The 20,792-nt window shown below is 47.7% G+C and overlaps 1 protein-coding gene across 1 annotated transcript; it reads left to right on the plus strand.

Moving 5' to 3' along the window:
* The first annotated feature begins 1,616 nt into the window (after positions 1 to 1,616).
* Positions 1,617 to 20,489, plus strand: PCYOX1 (prenylcysteine oxidase 1). The gene is made up of 6 exons (XM_041754867.1): positions 1,617 to 1,792; positions 2,606 to 2,812; positions 4,112 to 4,286; positions 15,919 to 16,130; positions 16,388 to 16,540; positions 17,140 to 20,489. The coding sequence occupies exons 1-6, from the start codon at positions 1,681 to 1,683 to the stop codon at positions 17,796 to 17,798; spliced, it is 1,518 nt and encodes a 505-aa protein (XP_041610801.1). The 5' UTR covers positions 1,617 to 1,680; the 3' UTR covers positions 17,799 to 20,489.
* The last annotated feature ends 303 nt before the right edge of the window (positions 20,490 to 20,792 follow it).

Genomic DNA, 20,792 nt, shown 5'->3' on the forward strand with positions numbered 1-20,792 from the left:
TTGTGCCCAAGATTGTGAATCCGAGAAACCACCAAGGAACCGACACCGATGCAAACACACGAGGTTTTATTTACAAGCTCGAGCTTGGGTCCAAGTGCACCCGACACAGCAGAGCAGGGACTTGGACCCCGAGACTAAGAGGCCTAGCAGCTTAGTGGCCCATGGGATACGCAGATAGTTGCACAGTCGTGTCGGTCCACACGCAGGTGGCCGATTGAATTACATCTTACCCTATAGCATGCATTTGAGCTGCCCTATTACCTTGGTCAGAATCGGCTGCAGTTCGGCGGGCACAAAGCAGGGTTACATTGTTATGAGCCCATGTCCGATTAGGGTGTGCCCAGAGGCCGGACTAGGGTGGGGCAGCGCCTTAAGCCATAAGCAGGTCATGTGGGGGTCATAGGGGAGGTGGCGGGGGCAGCACTCAATGGGATCAGTCCTGCTCTGCTTGTCCAGGGGTAGGGGAGTTTTGCTAAATTTCCTGGGTCCCACGGGTAGATCCCACATTCTTTTTCACGTCTGCCTAAGGTTCTGGGTGTGAGGCGGGCACCTTGCGTTTGTCCGTATCTGCCACTACTTCTCACCTGGGGCCACCCGTCAGTGGTCGCCCTCGTTTTCCCTTTTACCGACCGCGCTTCACCCACTCCTCTCCGCCCGACAGTCCCCTGGTCACCCGGCAAGGGCCTGAGCTGTGTGCGTCCCCCCCCCCAAGATGGGAGGGTCAGGGGGGCGCCGGTGAGGGGCGGGGCTTCACCTGAATACACGGGGGGGGGGGGGGCAGGGAGCCTCTGCCTCTGGTGGGTCCCTAAGTAGCGCGCTTCGGGGCGGGACCGGCTTGGGGGCCCAGTGGGCCAGGCTCGGCGCTGGGGTGCGGGGGTGCGGGTACCCGGTGGTGGGGTGAGGGGCTGTTGGGGTGCGGGTGTGCAGGGGTGTTGGGAGTGAGGGGGTGCTGGGTGCGGGGTGTTGGGGGTGCGGGGATGGCGGGGTGCCGGGTGCGGGTGTGTGTGGGTGTTGGGTGGGGTGCGGGGGTGCTGGGTCGGGTATGGGGGTGCGGGGTGCGGGCGTGTGAGGCTGTTGGGTGGGGTGCGGGTGCCGGGGGCCGCGCCTGCTGAGGGAGGACTGCAAAGGGGCCCGGTGCTGGACCCGGGGTTGGACCTGGGCGGGCCTGGGGGCGGGGCTGACGCGAGGACCGAGGCGGGGCCTGTTGGGGCGGGGCCTGTAGGTCCCGGGGCGGGGCCTATCGGGGGCGGGGCCTGTCGGGCGGGCCTGGGGGCGGGGCCTGCCGGGGACGGGGCGGGTCTGGGGGCGGGGCCTGACGCGAGGACCGAGGCGGGGCCTGTTGGGGCGGGGCCTGGAGGTCCCGGGGCGGGGCCTATCGGGGGCGGGGCCTGTCGGGCGGACCTGGGGGCGGGGCCTGCCGGGGACGGGGCGGGCCTGGGGGCGGGGCCTGACGCGAGGACCGAGGCGGGGCCTGTTGGGGCGGGGCCTGGAGGTCCCGGGGCGGGGCCTATCGGGGGCGGGGCCTGTCGGGCGGACCTGGGCGGGCCTGGGGGCGGGGCCTGCCGGGGACGGGGCGGGCCTGGGGGCGGGGCCTGCCGGGCGGGGCGTGCGGAGCGCGCAGACTCGCGGCCGCGGGCGGAGCGTGGGGAGCCGCCGGCCGACCGCCGCGCTCCGGGAGCCATGGGGCTCGCAGCTGGGGAGCTCGTCTGGGCGCCCGTGGGGCTGGGGCTGCTGCTGTGCAGCTGGGGGTGCCCCGGGAGCGCCGAGCTGCGGGCGCCGCCGGAGAAGATCGGTAGGGGGCCGGGGGCGGCGCGGAGGGGGCGCGGGGGGGGCGGGGGGGGGCGCGGAGGGGCGCGGGAGCGCGCTGGCACCAGGCCCGGCCGGGCGGCGCGCGGTGTCCTCCGCCTAGGTCACGGCCTCGGGGCGGCTGCGGGGCTCCTTGCGGGGGGCGCGCCTCGCTGTGCGGGTGACGGGCGCGCGGTCCCGGCGGGGGCTGCGCGGAGCCCCGCTCCCGGTCACCCTCCGTCACCCCCGATCACCCCGGTCACGCCCCGTCACCCCCCGTCACCCCCCATCGCCCCCCGTCGCCCCCCATCACCCGGCCCGCGCCGCCGAGCTCCGCCTGCTCGCCCCGCGCCTGCCCTGCGGCCCCTGCACCGCGGAAACCAGACGCTCCGGAGTGTGGTCCGGCCTGGCCGCGTCGGGCTTGCTCTCCCTGCTCCCCGGAGCCCTGTGCTGTGGGGCCGCGAGCGCATCCGTGGGGCCGAGCCGGGACCAGTCTCGGCAAAAATGGCGGCTTCTGCGTGTGAGATGCCGCGGAGGGCCCAGGCCCGCGGGGGGGGGGTGACGGGCCGGGGGCGCCTGCGCCGAGCCCTGCGGGAGCCCTGGGGACCTGCCCCGGCTGAGGTCAGCCTGTGCCCGCGGCAGCGCCCAGCGCCCAGCGCCCAGCCCGCCGCCTCCCAGCCCTTCCTCGCAGCTGCCCCCTCTGCGGGCTCCCCTGCAGGGTGACCCCAGCCCCGAGCCCCGAGCCCCACCTGTTCCTCAGAACCAAAACCCCACGGAGCTGCGCAGGATGGAAAGAAACTTCCTTTCCCCCCACCCATAGCGATTATTGGAGCTGGGATCGGGGGCACTTCAGCAGCCTATTACCTGCGGCAGAAGTTTGGGCAAGACGTGAAGATCGATGTGTTGGAAAGAGGAGAGGTGGGAGGCCGCCTGGCCACGGTGACCGTGCGAGGGCAGGAATACGAGGCCGGAGGCTCCGTCATCCACCCCTTAAACCTGCACATGAAGCGATTCGTCAAGGACCTGGGTATGTAACGTCTAGAGCCAGGCAGCTTTCTGCGTGGCCCTCCGTGGAAGGCTCATCAGATAGGGAACCGGAAGTCCTGCTAGTTGTCTGTTTTGCAGGGAAGGTGGCAAAACTGTTTTCCCCACTGCTGCTAGCGATTAGTGCAGCTCCGTTGGGAGCCGCTGTCTCAGAGCCACTTGGCGGTAACGGGACACCGGCTATCTGTAGCTTCAGTTATCTGGAATTACAGGCTGGGGCTGCTGCTCTTAGTTCTCAGAGCCCTGGGTTCATGTTGAAGAAGCAAAGAATGCTGTGACTTCGCAGAGACCTTGCGTGCTCGTTTTACAGCTGGGAAACTGAGGCCCAGGTATGGGTGCAGACATGTGCTCCTGTGTGCACACGTCTGCACCCGCACTTGTGCCTGGAACCTGGGCCACCTGACTGCTCCCCTGCCAGCAGAGGAGCTGGGCAGGCTTCGGGCAGTCGGGCAGGCCTCTGCAGGCCCTTTGCTCAGGGAATATGGTGTAATTTTTGCCTCCTTCCAGTTATCTGAAATGAGCAAAATAGGATTCACACAGGAATGGGGATGCCTCCTTTCCTTTTGCTGCCTGCACATCTCATGGATGCTTCCTGGGCCTCTTTCCTCCATGAGGGCCACTGGATGCCAGGAACAGTTTGTGCGGCAGATACTCACATCTGACGTTTCTGTTTTTTTGTTTTGTTCTTTTTCAAGATTTTTTATTTATTTATTCGTGGGAGACACAGAGAGACAGAGAGGCAGAGCAGAGGCAGAGGAAGAAGCAGGCTCCACGCAGGGAGCCCGATGTGGGACTCGATCCCAGGTCTCCAGGATCGGGGCCTGGGCTGAAGGCAGCGCTAAACCGCTGAGCCATCCGGGGTGCCCTGCCCTGTTTTGTTCTTTTTTTTTTATTTTTTTATTTTTTTATTTTTAATTTTTAATTTTTTTCCTGTTTTGTTCTTTTAAGTTGAATTCAGTTGGTATTCTGACCTTTTCCTTTTCCTTGGACTTTTTAGTCTTTTTTTTTTTTTTTTTTAGTCTTTTTCAAATAAAAATAGCCAGTCTGATTTTGATATATCTGCATGACCATCTGACCAGTCTTTTAGAGATCTGCTTTAGGACGGTATAGTGAATGAATACGGTGTCACACACTGTTCTAAAGATAGAGCTTTAACAGAACTGGGGGAAGCCCGGAATTCACACACTCTATAGAGGGCTCGTCATGGCTTAGATGACACTTTCTTTCATTTGCTCGACAGAGAAACCACTGAGTTTAGCTAACCCTTTCTCTGTCTCTGCAGGTCTGTCTACTGTCCAGAGCTCTGGCGGCCTAATGGGGGTGTATAATGGAGAGACTCTGGTGTTTGAGGAGAGCAGCTGGTTTATAATGAACATGATTAAACTAATTTGGCACTATGGATTTCAGTCCCTCCGGATGCACATGTGGGTAGAAGATATATTGGACAAGTTTATGAGGTAATTTCTCCCCCTTCCGTTTACCCTACGATCTTTTGGTTAGATGATCTTTAGGAATTTTAGTTTCTTGAAACAGTTCTCCACCTAATTGTAAGGTCTGTTTGTCAGATTGTTCGGTAAATGGTTTGTATAAAATACGCAGACCATTTATATCCACTTGAAAATTGAAAGAGTACTTAATTTTTGCTCTTGAAAATGTGTTTTGCGGTTTATTTAGTTTTTGCCACACACACTTAAATGCTCTACAGGTGTTAACTCCTTCACTTCTTAAGACAGCTCTCTCAGGTACTGTTAGTAGCTTCTTACAGATGTAGAAGGTGGAGGCGTAGAGGTTTCAACTGCGCAAGAACACTCACCTTGGGGATCCCTGGGTGGCGCAGCGGTTTAGCGCCTGTCTTTGGCCCAGGGCGCGATCCTGGAGACCCGGGATCGAGTCCCACATCGGGCTCCCGGTGCATGGAGCCTGCTCTCCCTCTGCCTGTGTCTCTGCGTCTCTCTCTCTCTCTCTGTGTGACTATCATAAATAAATAAAAATTTAAAAAAAAAAAAAAAAAAAAAAAAAAAAAAAAAAAAAAAGAACACTCACTTTGTAAGTGGTGGAGCTGGACTTCCCACTCTAGAGCATGCTGGCTCTACAGTTCTCTCTTTCTCTCTCTTTTTAAAGGTTTTATTTATTTATTTGAGATAGCACGAGTGGGCGCAGCAGAGGGAGAGGGAGAGAAGTAGACTCCCCGCTGAGCAGGGAGTCTCACAAGGGGCTCGAACCCAGGACCCTGGGATCATGACCTGAGCTGAAGGTAGACACTTAACTGACTGAACCACCCAGGCGCCCCCAGAGTTCTCACTCTTAATCTCTGCACCGAGCTGGTGCTGTTTAGGTGAATGACGTCATATGTATAGGAGCTCGTAGAAAGGATCATAAGACTTAAATGAGATAAGATATTTGATTTGATTTAGTGAATTGTGACCTGATGTTTCAGCGAGCCAGTAGTCTGAGGCAGAGTATCAGTTCTGTGCCCCAGGAATTGAAATCGAGGTACTAAATTCCAGCACCGTTCCAGTTAGAATACAGGTGCCACTTTTTCTTTGTTTTTCTGTATTTTCAAATTTTTCTGTGTGTGTTGCTATGGTAATTGGGAAAAATAACATAAAATAACAAGTCTAGCTTTGGAAGATGCAGGCTTTTTTTTTTTATTTTTTTTTTATTTTTATTTTTTTTTGGCTTTTTTTTTTGGCTTTTTTTTTTTTTTTTTTTTTTTTTTTTTTTTTTTAATTTTTTTTATTTATTTATTATAGTCACAGAGAGAGAGAGAGAGAGAGGCAGAGACACAGGCAGAGGGAGAAGCAGGCTCCATGCACCGGGAGCCTGACGTGGGATTCGATCCCGGGTCTCCAGGATCGCGCCCTGGGCCAAAGGCAGGCGCCAAACCGCTGCGCCACCCAGGGATCCCTTTTTTTTTTTTTTTTTTTTTTTAAAGGCTATTGGCATGTGCTAATTTTTATGCTGGTTTACAATTTAGATGCTGGAGAAATTGAATTTGTAAGTGCTAATGATATTTCATTTACTGTGAGTTTCTATGTAGTAAAATAATTGTTAAAAAGTTAAAATTCTATGTGATATGTGACCACGTATTGACAAGGACAGGTATAAGGATTGAGGAGGATAAATATAGTCTAGGTTTTGTGACTTATGGTAATTTGGGATTTCTCTTTTTAAACATCCTTGTTAGGTCAGTTCCTCAAACACTTTCCCAGTGGGCATGTTAAAGTCAGCTACAGTACAGATTGTTTTAGTCATTCATTCATTTTTTCATTTATCAAATATTGACTGACTTTTAGGGGCCAGGCACTATTCTGGATCCTGAGGATGTAGAATCTAGAATATGTCCCTGTACTCAAAGAATATACATTCTAATAGACAAGCAATAAACCAATAACTAAGAAATATGTAGAATTTGCGTAGATATAGCCAGTCACTTTGTCAAGAAGGTAGGTGGCATGTAGCTGCATGCTCAGCAGGAAAATCAGGTTCAGATGGCATCAGATACAGCCCTGCGTGTGTGTAAGTTTTATTACCAGTAGCTTGCCTGACATGTAGAGAATTGCCCTGTGAGAGATTAAAAATTACTTTTCAAGTGATTTTTGGATACTGTAGAACTGTGAAAAATATGTAGGGATGGGATACAGATTCTTCTTTTTTTTTCTTTTTTTTTTTTTTTTTCCCAGTAAACTCTACGCCCAATGTGGGGCTTGGACTCTCGACCCCAGAGATTAAGAGTCACATGCTCTATGGACTGAGCCAGTCAGGTGCCCCAGGATTATACTATTTTTTATTTAAAAATTTTTTTTAAAAAAATTTTTATTTATGATAGTCACAGAGAGAGAGAGAGAGGCAGAGACACAGGCAGAGGGAGAAGCAGGCTCCATGCACTGGGAGCCCGACGTGGGACTCGATCCCGGGTCTCCAGGATCGCGCCCTGGGCCAAAGGCAGGCGCCAAACCGCTGCGCCACCCAGGGATCCCACTATTTTTTATTTTAAAGTTTATATTTTTAGTAATCTCTACACCCAGTGTGGGGCTTGAACTCAACAACCCTGAGATCAAGTGTCACATATTCTTCTGACTGAATCAGCCAAGTGCCCCCATTTTTGATTTTAGAAAACAGTTCCCCTACTTTATGGGATTATTGCCTCCCGTTGGTCTGTCTTTGATATTTGATTATACAGCACGGATCCTTATGTTGTTCAAAGGGCCACACACCCTACATTTCTGTTTCAATAAATCAAGAACATAAAACTCTTATTTTGATAATTTTATCAGATCCTATGAGAAAGTTGGAGAGAATGCTGGTATTGAGCCAGCTTGTGCCAGTGGTTAAAGTAGTTAAACACTGCTGGACGAGGGACATAGCTGTTGCCCTGTGTGACGCCATCCTCCCTCTCTGCCTCCTCTCCAAACCCCCTCCCCTGCCCCCAGTAGGGAATCTTGGCTCAGTTCCAGTGCTGTCATCCGTCTACTTTCTGTTTAATGCTGTACCAGCTGTTAAATAAATAAATAAATGACTCTTGAGTAATAAGGGGGGTTAGGGTGCCAATCCCTGCATAGTTGAAAATCTGAGTATAACTTTGACTCCTTCAAGACTTAACTGCTCATAGCCTGCTGTTGACAGGAAGACTTACTATGAACATACACAGTGAAGGAACACATGTTTTGTATGTTTATTTTTATTTTTAAATTAAAAAAATTTTTTTGTTAAAGATTTTATTTATTTATTCATGAGAGACACAGAGAGAGAGAGAGAGACAGGCAGAGGGAGAAGCAGGCTCCCTGCAGGGGAGCCCAATGCAGGACTTGATCCCAGGACCCCAGGATCACTCCCTGAGCTGAAGGCAGACGCTCAACCACTGAGCCCCCGGGCGTCCCACATGTTTTGTATGTTACGTCTCATTCTTACAGTAAAGTAAGCGGGAGAGGAGAAAATGTTATTAAGAAAATTATAAGGAAGAGAAAATACAATTGTGGTACTCCACTGTATTTATCTGAAAACAAAAACAAAACCAGAACCTACTTGGACCTGTGCAGCTCAAACCTGGGTTATTCAAGGGTCAGCTCTGTTGGTAATATCACCCCGTGTTGGAGATACTCTGGGGTGTTGCAGAAATCAGAAGTGGGAACTACAGAGGCTGCCAAAGAGCAGTCTGGACCTACAGATTCCCCTGCATTTCAGTAAAGCAGTAGTTCTCAACCCTGGCTGCACATTGGAATCACATGGGAATCTTTTTTTTTTTTTTAAGATTTTATTTATTTTAGAGAGAGAGAGAGAGAGCGAGAGAGCCCGTGCACGCCTGCATGCACGTGGGGTAGGCAGAGGGAGATAATCTCAAGCAGATGCCCCGCGGAGTGCACAGCCCGTTTTGGGTCTCAGTCTCACAACCCCAGGATCACGACCTGAGCTAAAACCAAGACCTTGACACTCTCCTGAGTGAGCCACCCAGGTGCAGTGGGATGACTTCTGGTTATTTAGGTGGGCCCAGTGTCATCAGAAGAGTCCTTACAGGAGGGGGGTGGAAGGATAGAATGAGTAGTAGGAAATGTGAGGATGGAAGCAAGAGGTTGGGGGGATGCTAGGAAGGTGCCACAGGTCAAGGAATGCAGGTGATTTATAAAAACTGAAAAAGACAAGAAAATGAATTCTTCCTTGAGCTTCCAGAAGGACCAGCCTTGCTGACACCTTGACTCTATGACCCAGTGAGATTGACTTTGGTTTTCCAACCTGCAGGCCCATGAGATAATACATTTGTGTTGTTTAAGCCCCTTAGTTTGTGGTAATTTGTTACAGTAGCAACTGGAAGCTAATGTACCTCCTGATTCACCTCCCTGCTTTGGCCCGTGTGCCACCACTGTCTGTTTTCAGCCTGGCAGCCAAAGAGGTGTTTTTAAAATCTATGAGTCATCATTACTTCTCCACTCAGAAACTTTCAGTGGCAAAATAGAAGCACCCTACGAGCCAGCCATTGCACTACGAGGTATTTATCCAAAGGATACAAAAGTGCTGGTTCCGAGGGGCACCTGCACCTACTAATAGCAGCACTGTCAGCAATAGGCACATCATGGGGAGAGCCCCAACGTCCATCGGCAGGTGAATGGATAAAGATGTGGGGGTGTGTGTATGTATATATCCTCTACCTCTCTATGTAGTGGAATGTTACTCAGACATGAAAATGAAATATAGCCACTTGCAGCAATGTGGATGGAACTGGAAGGCATTATACTAACAGAAATAAAAAAAGACAAATATCATGATTCCACTCATAGAATTTAAGAAACAAAACAGATGAATATAGGGGAGAGAAAGGAAAAATAGAATGAGATAAAAAGAGAGCGGGAGGCAAACCATAAGAGGCTTTATAGTTAACAGAACAAACTGAGGGGTGCTGGTGGGAGGTGAATGGGGGGATGACCTAAGTGGGTGATGCGTATTAAAAAGGGCAATTACTGGGACGAGCACCAAGGTAGTCATATGTAAGTGATGAGTCACTAAATTGTCCTGAAACCAATACTACACTATATGTTAACTAGAATTTAAATTAGAAAAGTAAACTTTCAGTGGCCCTCGATTTCATGCGAGTAACGGCCAAAATCTGCACAGTGGCGTGGAAGACCTGACAGGACATAGGTAATCCTATCTCCTGATTCTTTATTTCCTCTTTATTAGGGGCCGAATGACGCCCACCCCCTTCACGTGTTGAAGCCCTGAGCCCCTGTACCTCAGAGTGACTGCATTTGGAGATGGGGTTTTTAATGAGGCGATTAAGTTACAGCGAGGCCTTTAGGGTGGGCCCTGTTGGATGTAGCCGGCGGCCTTATAAGAATAAGAGAGAAGAGCACAGAGGAGACACCAGGGACGTGGGGGATGTGAGCAGGATCCCGGGGGGACACGACGGCCAGGTGGCCACGGTATGCCAAGGAGACGGGGTCGGTGCTGGGGTTTCAGCCTCGCGGCGGGGAGTGCCTTCCCGTTGCTGCGGGCCGTGTTCCCCAGCCGGCCACTGGCCGTCCCCCGTGTTGGTGTGGGGCGTGGGCGCCGTCTTCACCCCGAGTTAGGGCCCGCTCCCCCGGGGCTGCCGGCCCCTGTGGGCAGGTGCGCGTGGTTAGAGCTGATAGGACTTCCCCACACCCCAACCCTCTTATCGTCGTGTCATGTCCTTCTGTGCCTCTGGTAACAGCTTTGGTCTTCAAGGCTCCATTCTCTGCTACTCCTGGGGCCAGCTGTCGTTCGGTTACCGTTTGTGTCGCTTATCTTTTTCCATCTTTTTGCTTCCAACTGATTTCTATCTGAATCTGAAATGTATTTCTTTTTTTTTTTTTTTTTTTTAAGATTTTATTTATTCATGAGAGACAGAGAGAGGAAGAGACACAGGCAGAGGGAGAAGCAGGCTCCATGCAGGGAGCCTGACGTGGGACTCAATCCCGGGTCTCCAGGATCACACCCTGGGCTGAAGGCGGGCGCTGAACCGCTGAGCCACCTGGGCTGCCCAAAAGGATCTAGTCTTTTAGCAACTTTGAAAATATATTATTGTTGGCTGTAATCACTGTGCTGTGAATTAGATCTCCAGAACACATCTTCTAATTGCTGCCTTCTTTTGATTTTTAAAAATTCATTTATTTCAGAGAGAGGGAGAGTGCATGTGTGCACACACGTGCGTGTGGGAGAGTTTGAGCATAAGTTGGCAGGGGTGGGGGGCAGAGAGAGAGAGAATCTTCAAGCAGACTCTCTACTGAGCAGGGAGCCTGACTCAGGGCTCCATCCCATGACCCATGAGATCATGACCTGAGCTGAAATCTGAGTCAGACGCTTAACTGACTGAGCCAACCAGGTGCCCCTGCCTTCTTTTGTTTTAAAGATGTATTTTCAGATGCACCTGAGTGGCTTAGTGGTTGGGCATCTATCTTCAGCCCAGGGCATGATCCTGGAGAGCCAGGATCAAGTCCCACATCGGGCTCCTTGCATGGAGCCTGCTTCTCCCTCAGCCTGGGTCTCTGCCCCTCTCTCTCTCTGTGTCTCTCATGAATAAATAAGTAAATAAATAAATTAATTAAATCTTAAAAAAATTTTTTTTCTCGTGTGCAGTTTATTTTTTTATTTGTTTTTCTAGTGTGCAGTTTTAATTCTCTTATTTCTTCTAGTATATATTTTTGGTTATCTTTTTTCTTTTTCTTTTTTTTTTTTTTAAAGATTTTATTTATTTATTCATGAGAATACACAGAGAGGAGAGAGAAGCAGAGACACAGGCAGAGGGAGAGGCAGGCTCCATGCAGGGAGCCCGATGTGGGACTCGATCCCGGGTCTCCAGGATCACGCCCTGGGCTGAAGGTGGCGCCAAACCGCTGAGCCACCGGGGCTGCCCGGTTATCTTTTTTCTTTTTTTTTTTTTTTCTTTTTTCTTGAGAGAGACAGTGTGTGTACACGTGAGCAGGGGAGGGCTGGGGAGAGGAGAGAATCTTTAAAATAATGTTAATGTTGTATTAATACCAACCACACTATCCTTTGTACTGTTGTCATACAAGTTATCCTTATATGTTACAGAGAGTTTTCTTTGTAACATGTTTTCTCCTTAGTTTTCTTATTTTATTTTATTTTATTTTATTTTATTTTATTTTATTTTATTTTATTTTATTATTTTATTTTTATTTTTATTCTTTTATTTTATTTTATTTTATTTTTTAAATTCATGAGAGACACAGAGAGAGAGGCAGAAACACAGGCAGAGGGAGAAGCAGGCTCCATGCAGGGAGCCTGACATGGGACTTGATCCCAGGACTGCAGGATCACGCCCTGGGCCAAAGGCAGGCACCAAAACGCAGAGCCACCCAGGCATCCCGGTCATTAGTTTTCTAATTACTGTGTTATGCACTTGTCTTTTAAGTAAGATAGGAGAAAAGAATGGTAAACATACATACCTTTATATTTACTGATACAGTGTTCTTTACCAGTGTTCTTCATTTCCTGATGATGATTTGAGTTTCTGTCTAGCGTATTTCAGCCTGAAGGTCTTTCTCTAAACTAATTTCTTGTAGAGAAGGCCTAGCAGTATTGGATTCTGTGTTTTTGTTTACGTAGGATTATTTTAATCTCTCTTCATTTTTGAAGGATAGTTTTGCTGGATATAGAACACTTGGTTGATAGACTTTTCTTTCAGCATTTTGAATATGTCATCCACTACATTCTGCCTTTATGGTTTCTGAGTAGTCGTCTGCTGTTAATCTTATTAAAGTTCCCTTTTTCTGGATTAGTTACTTTTGTCTTGTTGCTTTCAGTATTCTTTATCTTTCCAGTCTATTATATATTTGGGTGTGAATCTTTTAAATTTATCCTGCTTAGATTTAGCTTCCTGGACATGCAGGTTAATGTTTTCTTTCAAATGTAGTAAGTTTGGCCAGATTTGAAGTTTCTAGAAGTTTGGCCATTATTTCTTCAAGTATTTTTTTGTCCACCCCACCCTTTTTTCCTGCCTCTCCTTCTACATTCCCATTATGTGTATGTGGATATGCTTTATATCGTCCCACAGTTCTCTGATACTCTGCTCATTTTTATCTATTTTCTTTGTTTCTCAGAGTGTATAATTTCAGTTTACATGTATCTTTAAGTTCATTGATTTTTCTGCTATTTCAAATCTGCTATGGAGCCTCTCTAGGAAATTTTCAATTTCAGATATGATACTTTTCAACTCTAGAATTAAAAAAAATAGTTCGAGTCTTGATATTTGGGGAGACATTGTTCACATAGTTGCTCTAGTACTTTATTATTATTATTTTTAAAGATTTTATTTATTTACTCATGAGAGACACAAAGAGAGAGGCAGAGACACAGGCAGAGGGAGAAGCAGGCTCCATGCAGGGAGCCCGACGTGGGACTCGATCCCGGGACCCCGAGGTCACGCCCTGCGCTGGAGGCAGACGCTCCACCACTGAGCCACGCAGGCGCCCCAGTAGCTGTGATTTTAAATTGCCAGTGATTACTTTGGGACAGATGCCCTGGGGATGGGCTGTTTGTAGGGAGCAAGCTCTGAATCAGGTCTGTAGAGACAAGCCCCGAGGGTAGAGCTTTTCAGTGAGCTGCCAGCTAGGTCCAATGACACTTCCCTGGGGTGGGCACTGGAGGATCTGCAGACCTGTCCTACCCTCTTCGGTGGCTGCCAGGTTGCGGGCTTCACAGGTGTTACGGTTGCAAGTGCTGGTTTGGAAGGCTACCTTGCTGGCAAGTGGGGACGGGGATAAGGTGTAGGTTAAGATGCCACAGGGCTCATTGTTCCTACTGAGATTCAGCCATTTCTCTGGAGAAAATACTCCTGGGATTTTGACAAGTCTTTGGCTTATTTTCAGTGTTGCGAAAGTTGATATTGACTTTTGCCAGTGTTCCTTGCTCCACTCTTCCAGAAGTGTTTCATGTCTCACTGCCCACCCCCCCATCTGACTGTGCCTTGTCCTGCTGTCCTGGATCTGCGTGAGCTGCACTGGCCTCATGGTTCTCTGAGCACACCAGGCCTGCTTTGTCGTCAGGTTCTTGCACTGCTCTTACCTCTATCTGAAATATTGTCTCCTCTGGATACTGCAGCGCTCACCGCCTTCAGGTCTCTGCTCAGATGTTCTCTTCTTAGTGCGGCCTTCTTTGACCATTCTGTTTTTGGGGACCATCTTATTTAGAGTTGAGACTCTGGCAACTCTAAGCTTTCTCAGGCTTTTTTATTTTCTCCTTAACATTTATTATCCTCTAAACTTCTTCTTTTTTTTTTTTTTTAATATTTTTTAATTTTTTTATTTATTTATGATAGTCACAGAGAGAGAGAGAGAGAGAGAGAGAGACAGAGACATAGGCAGAGGGAGAAGCAGGCTCCATGCACTGGGAGCCTGATGTGGGATTCGATCCCGGGTCTCCAGGATCACGCCCTGGGCCAAAGGCAAGCGCCAAACCACTGCACCACCCAGGGATCCCTATCCTCTAAACTTCTAAATAATTTACTCACATTAATTTTTTTACTACCTGTTTCCCCAACTAGAACACTAGCTCCATCAGGGATTTTTTTCTCTGTTTTGTTGACCTCTGTATCGTTGGCACCTGGAATACCTGGCTCACAGTTCATGCTCCATAAATATTTGTTTAAGGAATAAATGTTAACGGTTATCCAAATGTAGTTTAAAAAGAAAAAAAAAAAAAAAGAGGCACCTGGGTGGCTCAGTCAGTTGTGTTTGCCTTTGGCTCCAGTCCTGATCCGGTCTGATCCGCAGTCCTGAGCTGGAGCCCCCTCTGCAGCAGCCCTCCCTGCCCGGTGGGGAGACTGCTTTCCCTCCTCCTCCACCTGTCCACCTCGTTGCTTGTGGTCTCATTCACTCTCCTTGTCTCTGTCAAATAAATAAATAAAATCTTTTAAAAAATTAGAAAAAAAAAAGGGCTGGAAAGCAGCTTGATTCATAGAAATACACGTCTAGCTTTTTAGCAAATATGTACCAACGCAACTAGTATTGTAAAACAGCTGCAGGGCTCACTGTTCATACGGCCTCCGTTGTCTCAGGTTTAGGAGGCCTTTGCTGGAGGCTTGAGTGGGGCAGGGTCGCAGGCAGGAGGTGGCGCGGACTCATTTCTCTGATACGCTGTATGTCACTTAATTGGCTACTGTTTTGTCTTGCTGACCATTAGCCAAAGGTCAGTCTATATTTTATGAGATATTCAGTCTATTTCCTAAAGAACTCAGTGTTTTCGTTCTCTGCTTTTTAAAACTCCTGAGGGACTAAAAACCATTTGATATGGTTGAAGGAGTTATTTTAGTTTCTCAGTTTGGGCACTGATATGTTTTCCCCACAAAAATGTATTCAGTGCTTTGGATACTGCTCTGTTAGTAGGTAATACTGAAGCGGCTGTGGCACTGTCCCTGCTCAAAATTACAACCGGGAGAGAAGAAAGTTGGTGTACACCCCCCCCCCCCCCAGATCACTGATAGAGATCCGTCTCTGGCATTATTTTTTTCTTTGCTTCATATACTGACCTGCGTATGTGCCTTATTACTTGTCACCAACGGCAAGCACGTGGAGGGAAAGGAGTCATATCGTTCTCAATTTTTTTTATCACTTGCAACTTGAAAAATTACATATTGAATTACTGCATGGATATTTCTTTAAGTCCATGAAGTTCAGGAAAATGTCAGGTGGTATTTTCTAAAAATTAAGCAATAGTTGGGCAACTTTGCAGGGGAGGTGGGGCTCAAGCTCCAAGTGTATTGTAGCTGGAGAGGAGGTGGTGCAGCGTGGGGGAGCCATGCGCAGCATGTTCAGGGGTCAGTGAGCGGGTCAGGCATGTTCACGTGGAGGGTGGGTGTGTGGTTGAGGCCGGGGGGCAGCTGGTGCTGGAGACTTGTACTTGTCACGGGGCCTTTAGGCCCTCTTACTTGTTTCTCTATTTGTAGTTAAACTTGAGTTAGACTCTGAAAGGAGGAGTTAGACTTGAGTTAGACTCTGAAATTCCCCGAAGGTCAGGAGTTTATGTAGTAAGCAGCAATAAGTTGTTTTTGCATAACTCAGTAAGGACTAGAGATGTATTTTAGGGTTTCTGGGAGACTCATAAATGTTTCAAAAAAAAGAAACCGGAGAGAGGTAGATCAGTTATTCATCTGAGTTGTTTGAATATAAATCCCGAGTTAAGATCTGGGAAATGAGTGAAGTAGCAAGAGATGTTGGGAAGACTGGAAAGACTGCCAGTGTTTTCTTCTTTGGTGGGAGAAGCAGAAGTGAAAATATTGAAGTCTGAAATTAAATGAGCTGAGGGTGGCGTGTCGGATGCTAGGAGGGACCCGACCCCCCAGCCTACACTTCGGTTGGATGGGGGTGGGTGGGGAGGGCCTCGTCTGGTGGCAGGGTACGTTAGACCTTAGACGTGTCTGACCGCTGCTGGGGGGGACACGCGGAATGAGAACAGGACGTAGGACACGGCGACTCCTTCAAGGTGAGGCGGTGACCTGTTGATGCAGAAGAGGCGGTGGGGGGCCTGGGGGTGGGGGTTCCGGGCCGGGGCAGCCCGAGGAGCGCACTGCCGATTGCACGCCGAGTCTTGCTGGGGCCTAGTGGCCGCTCTCTCCCACAGGATCTACCGCTACCAGTCCCACGACTACGCCTTCAGCAGCGTCGAGAGGCTGCTGCACTCCCTAGGCGGGGACGAGTTCCTGGGAATGCTTAACCGGACACTCCTGGAAACGCTGCAGAAAGCAGGCTTCTCTGAGAAGTTCCTCGATGAGATTGTCGCGCCCGTCATGCGGGTCAATTACGGGCAAAGCATGAACATCAACGGCTTTGTGGGTAAGTCGAGGCCTGACTTGGGGCCAGGACGTGGGGACGCGTACCTGCTCTGAAACCCCAGTCAGGTCTCACGTCATGCCTGGGTGGGCCTGTGCCGTTGCAGTGGGGAGAGGCCTTAGCCTCCAGAGATTTTGCCCCCAGGGGTGCTTGGCAATGTCTGGCGAGCTTTGGAGCAGAGCTCCCCTAAGTTGGGAAGAGAACGGGCAGGGACCTTTCCTCGAGTGAGAACTAAAATGCACTTTTCCCGCCTCGGACAGGCGCAGTGTCCATGTCCTGTGCGGATTCCGGCCTGTGGGCAGTGCAAGGTGGCAATAAGCTGGTTTGTTCAGGGCTCCTCCGGGCCTCCCGAAGCAACCTCATAGCTGGCTCAGTTCTGTACATAGAGGAGAAAACAAGGACCAAGCACACAGGTGAGCCTGAAATTTTGGTGTTCCTGATTTGCCCTCTGGAAAATCATTGTTCAGAGAGAAAAGCCACTCTCCTGTCGTCTCCCAGTTCCAAATGATGGGGTTACACAGATATTCCCAGATGTGCCAAGTACAGAAGCATGTCTCCCTCGATTTAAAAATAGTCTCATTTTTGGGCAGCCCGGGGCTCAGCGGTTTAGCGCCGCCTTCAGCCTCGGGTCTGATCCTGGAGACCCGGGATCAAGTCCCCCATCGGGCTCCCCGCATGGAGCCTGCTTCTCCCTCTGCCTGTGTCTCTGCCTCTCTCTTTCTCTCTGTGTCTCTCACGAATAAATAAAATCTTTAAAAAAATAAAAATAAAAATAGTCTGATTCTTAAAAGTATGATTCCATATTTTGTACTTCTTGACAAGGTATTATTTCTCTTCCAGTAGAAAACTGGCCTCAATTTGGCAGTTATATTAAAAGGGTAAAACTTTTGATTCTTTAGAATTCTCTAACTATCTCATACCTTATCAACTTATTAAGGTAATAAAATTATTTATTTTATTATATAAAGGTGTATAGTATGCTAGAAATACTAAAATGTGTGCTTTCCTCTAGGAAATCCTGCAAAGATGTATGAAGTCACCTACCAAAGTGGATCTGAGACCCGTTCAGACTTCTACGACATTGTCTTGGTGGCCACTCCATTGAATCGAAAAATGTCCAATATAACTTTCCTCAACTTTGATCCTCCAATTGAGGAATTCCATCAGTATTACCAACATATAGTGACAACTTTAATTAAGGGGCAGTTGAATTCAACTCTTTTTAGCTCTAGAGCCTTAGACAAATTCGATCTCAGTACAATCTTAACCACCGATAATTCAGATTTGTTCATTAACAGCATTGGGATTGTGTCCTCTGTAACAGAAAATGACCGTCCTCAACCATTAGGAGATAGGGGATACGTTTGGAAGATCTTTTCCCAAGAAATTCTCACTAAAGAACAAATACTAAAGCTCTTTTTGTCCTATGATTATGCCGTGAAGCAGCCCTGGCTTGCGTATCCTCACTATAGGCCTCCAGAGAAATGCCCCTCCATCATTCTCCATGACAGACTTTACTACCTCAACGGCATCGAGTGCGCAGCGAGCGCCATGGAGATGAGTGCCATTGCGGCCCACAATGCCGCGCTGCTCGCCTATCACCGCTGGAATGGCCGCACGGACATGATCGACCAGGAGGACTTATATGAGAAGCTCAAAACTGAGCTATGAGAGAACAGTCACCTTTCCCCCGTCCTGGTTCCAAATGGAGTGTCTCTGGCAAAAAAGAACACAATCTGAGCAGGGAGGATTTTTGAATCATGTTTTGCCATAAATTAGTCTGTTTAACAAAAGTAAACCCAGTGAGTTAAGAGGAAATACAAGTTTCTGATGAAGTGGGAAGGTGTTAACTACTCCATTCATGCCCTCTCCAAAATTTCTGGACTCTCTTAGTACCCATCACAGTATGGAGTCGCCTGGAGATTGTTAAACACGTGGGTTCTCCAGCTCCTCTGGAGATTCTGATTTACTAGGTCTGGGGGTGGGGGGGGGCGCTGGAATTTGAGTAAAACCTTAGAGCATTTAAAGCTGAGCACTTGAAGAATTTAGTGGGGGACTAGTTCACTTGTGCTTCACAGCGGTCAGTGACCTTCGTCACGTGCTTAAGACTACTCTGGGAACTGGTCATATGCCTGGCTTTAGTTAATTTATACCTTTTTGTCAAAGTAGATGTGCCCATGCCAGAAGCCTTGACTTTCTGAATGTTCTTTTAATTGTTGATTTTGATTTTAATTTGATTTTATTAGGGGTGAGATTCAGAAGCCTCAGTAGATTAACTTTGTCCCACAAAAATCCCAAGTAAAATGAAAGCAAATACATAGGCGATTGATTTAAGAGATTGGCATTCAATCATCGAATCCTCACCTAGGGAGCTTTAACAATTATCGATAGACTACCCCCTCCCCCACCCTGCAACCAGAGATTCTGATTTAACAGACTGAGGATAGGACCTCAGCATTGTAGCTAAAAAGTCCCTAAGGTGCAACCTGGGTTGGGAATCACTGATGCGGGGGTTTAAGACATCTCCAAAGGGGTTTCAGTGCCTTAAAAGTCCCAGGAAACCTAATCCATTATCAAAGCAGATTCATTTTGTGGAGGACTCCTCTCGACAAGAACTCTAGTAGTGATCTTGACAGTAAGCGCGGTCCGTCTGACAACAGGCAACGTGGATTATTCCAGAGCAGTGGACACTGGAGTACGAGACTCCGAATCCCACACTTGATCAAATCCAGCAAATGTCCAAACTGTTAAATGCTTCTAAAACTAGCATTTGGGGTGAGAAAATGATTGCTGAAATCTTGTTTCTAAGGCAGTTCTCAACTTTGGCTGCACACGGAATAACCTCTAATATCTTAAAGCTCAAGTGATTCTAATACAGAACCAGTTCTGTATCAGATAAAGAGATCCTGAATGGCTGTCCTTATAGTCAGTCATTAGGAGGACGGAACTGAGTAAAAACTTGTGAATTCTAAAAGTAACTGTAACAAAGTTAACACCTATTGTTGGAAAAGAAAAAGTCCGTAAGATTATTGCAGTAGCTACTTTAGCAAAATGGTGTAAGAAAACAGATTCTTAAAATGATTACTACAGTTGTGAATATTAATATGCTGATAAAACTGCCAAAAATACGTTTGATGTAAAGGCAGGGATTAAAATTACACTTTGTCAAAGGATCAGCTTTTTAAAAATTGTATTCTTCACAAGTATGTTAAGAAGCAGTCACATTTTTCCTTTTGTGGTGGTTTTAATGAGGACAGTGTTGTAGAGAATGTAATACTGTGTTCTCTGTATGCTAAAGATTGGTAAATAAAAATTGGTAATGAAAATTTCTATCACTCACAGACTTTTGCAATGGGATATATTATTTACTTACAATAACACCAATTTAAGATGTTGCCATTATATCAGACCTACCTATTCTAAGTTTTTTTAAGTTTTCCATCAGGGCACCTGCAACAGCTTCAGGGCAAAACAGATGATCGGGCAGAATAGATTTAATGGATATAGGATTAAAGATTTTTTTTTTATTGGAAGAAAATTACTATCAGAGCCTGTTACTTCAGTAGACCACGCTATTCATCTTTGTACAGAAGAGACTGGTAAAAATTATGCAGGAGCTGACTGAAAACCAGTTCTACTCCAGTGGTTCTCCAACTTGGATATGCATCGGAATCACCTGGAGTGCTCTTAAAATACTGCTGGGCCCCACCCCAGAGTGTGCTTTCAGTGCGTTTGCAGTGGTAGATGGAAATATGCCATGGAATATCTCAGTATCTTAATTTCCTAGGTGATGGTCTAGGAGCTGCACTTAGGAAAACCGGTTCTGTAACTTACTCCGTGTGGTTGCAAAAAACAACGCCAGTCGACACCAGTGAAGATTTAAAGAGCCGCCGGAGAAGAATGGAATAAAAATGTACTGGACTTGACATCCACTCTCCTCACTGTGATGACGCTGGTTTGGTCCCTCTCCCTATTCTCTGGCTGTAATGTTTTAGAGACACGCGTAAGCCATCCATTGTGTTGTTTTCCAAGTACCTTGCACGTTCATCTGTGTATACCTCATTCTCTGCAGTTTTAAAGTGGTTCAAGATTTCTGGCTTTCTCACCAGATCACAAAAAGTACAGGCATAAGCATTTGCTTTGTAGATTTCTTGAGGTTAGGCTGATGATTCAACCATTTGTAATTTATCTTTCATCTGAGTTTGTGTGCCATAAAATGTGTGACCTAGGTAAAGTATTGTGGACAGCGTTACCACCCTGTATACTCCAAAGAACCAGAGTACACTGGAATGTTTTTTCTAGAGTTCTATTCTTGTATTCTAAATTCCCCATTTATGTTCAAAATAAACCACCGTGTTATTACTTCCTGTGTTTTTTCAATTGCCCTGTACTTGGAATGTAGATGTACTTGGAGAAAGTCTGTACCTCAAAGCTACTGTAACGGGCTTTGAAAATTAGTTAACGTTTCAGAAAAAAACCTTGTAGGTCTGCAGGTTAAAAGATGGAAAAAAGGTATCTTTTGTCATGCTTCATATTTAATCAGATTTTCCTATACTAGTGCATAAAAGCCTTGGACCAAATCAGTCTCAACCAGGAACAGTTCATGTTAGAAAAAATTAGAATAAGAATACTCAATTTTCTACATTCAGAATGTCTGAGAAAGCA

This window comes from Vulpes lagopus, chromosome 5 (assembly GCF_018345385.1).
Source record: "Vulpes lagopus strain Blue_001 chromosome 5, ASM1834538v1, whole genome shotgun sequence".
Classification (NCBI taxonomy): domain Eukaryota; kingdom Metazoa; phylum Chordata; class Mammalia; order Carnivora; family Canidae; genus Vulpes; species Vulpes lagopus.

Excerpts from the sequence above, each read along its gene's own strand:
- PCYOX1 (XM_041754867.1), top strand. The coding sequence starts at position 1,681 with ATGGGGCTCGCAGCTGGGGAGCTCGTCTGGGCGCCCGTGGGGCTGGGG. Across the intron at positions 2,813-4,111 it reads GCGATTCGTCAAGGACCTGG|GTCTGTCTACTGTCCAGAGC; the intron begins GTATGTAACGTC and ends CTGTCTCTGCAG. Across the intron at positions 16,131-16,387 it reads GAACATCAACGGCTTTGTGG|GCGCAGTGTCCATGTCCTGT; the intron begins GTAAGTCGAGGC and ends CGCCTCGGACAG.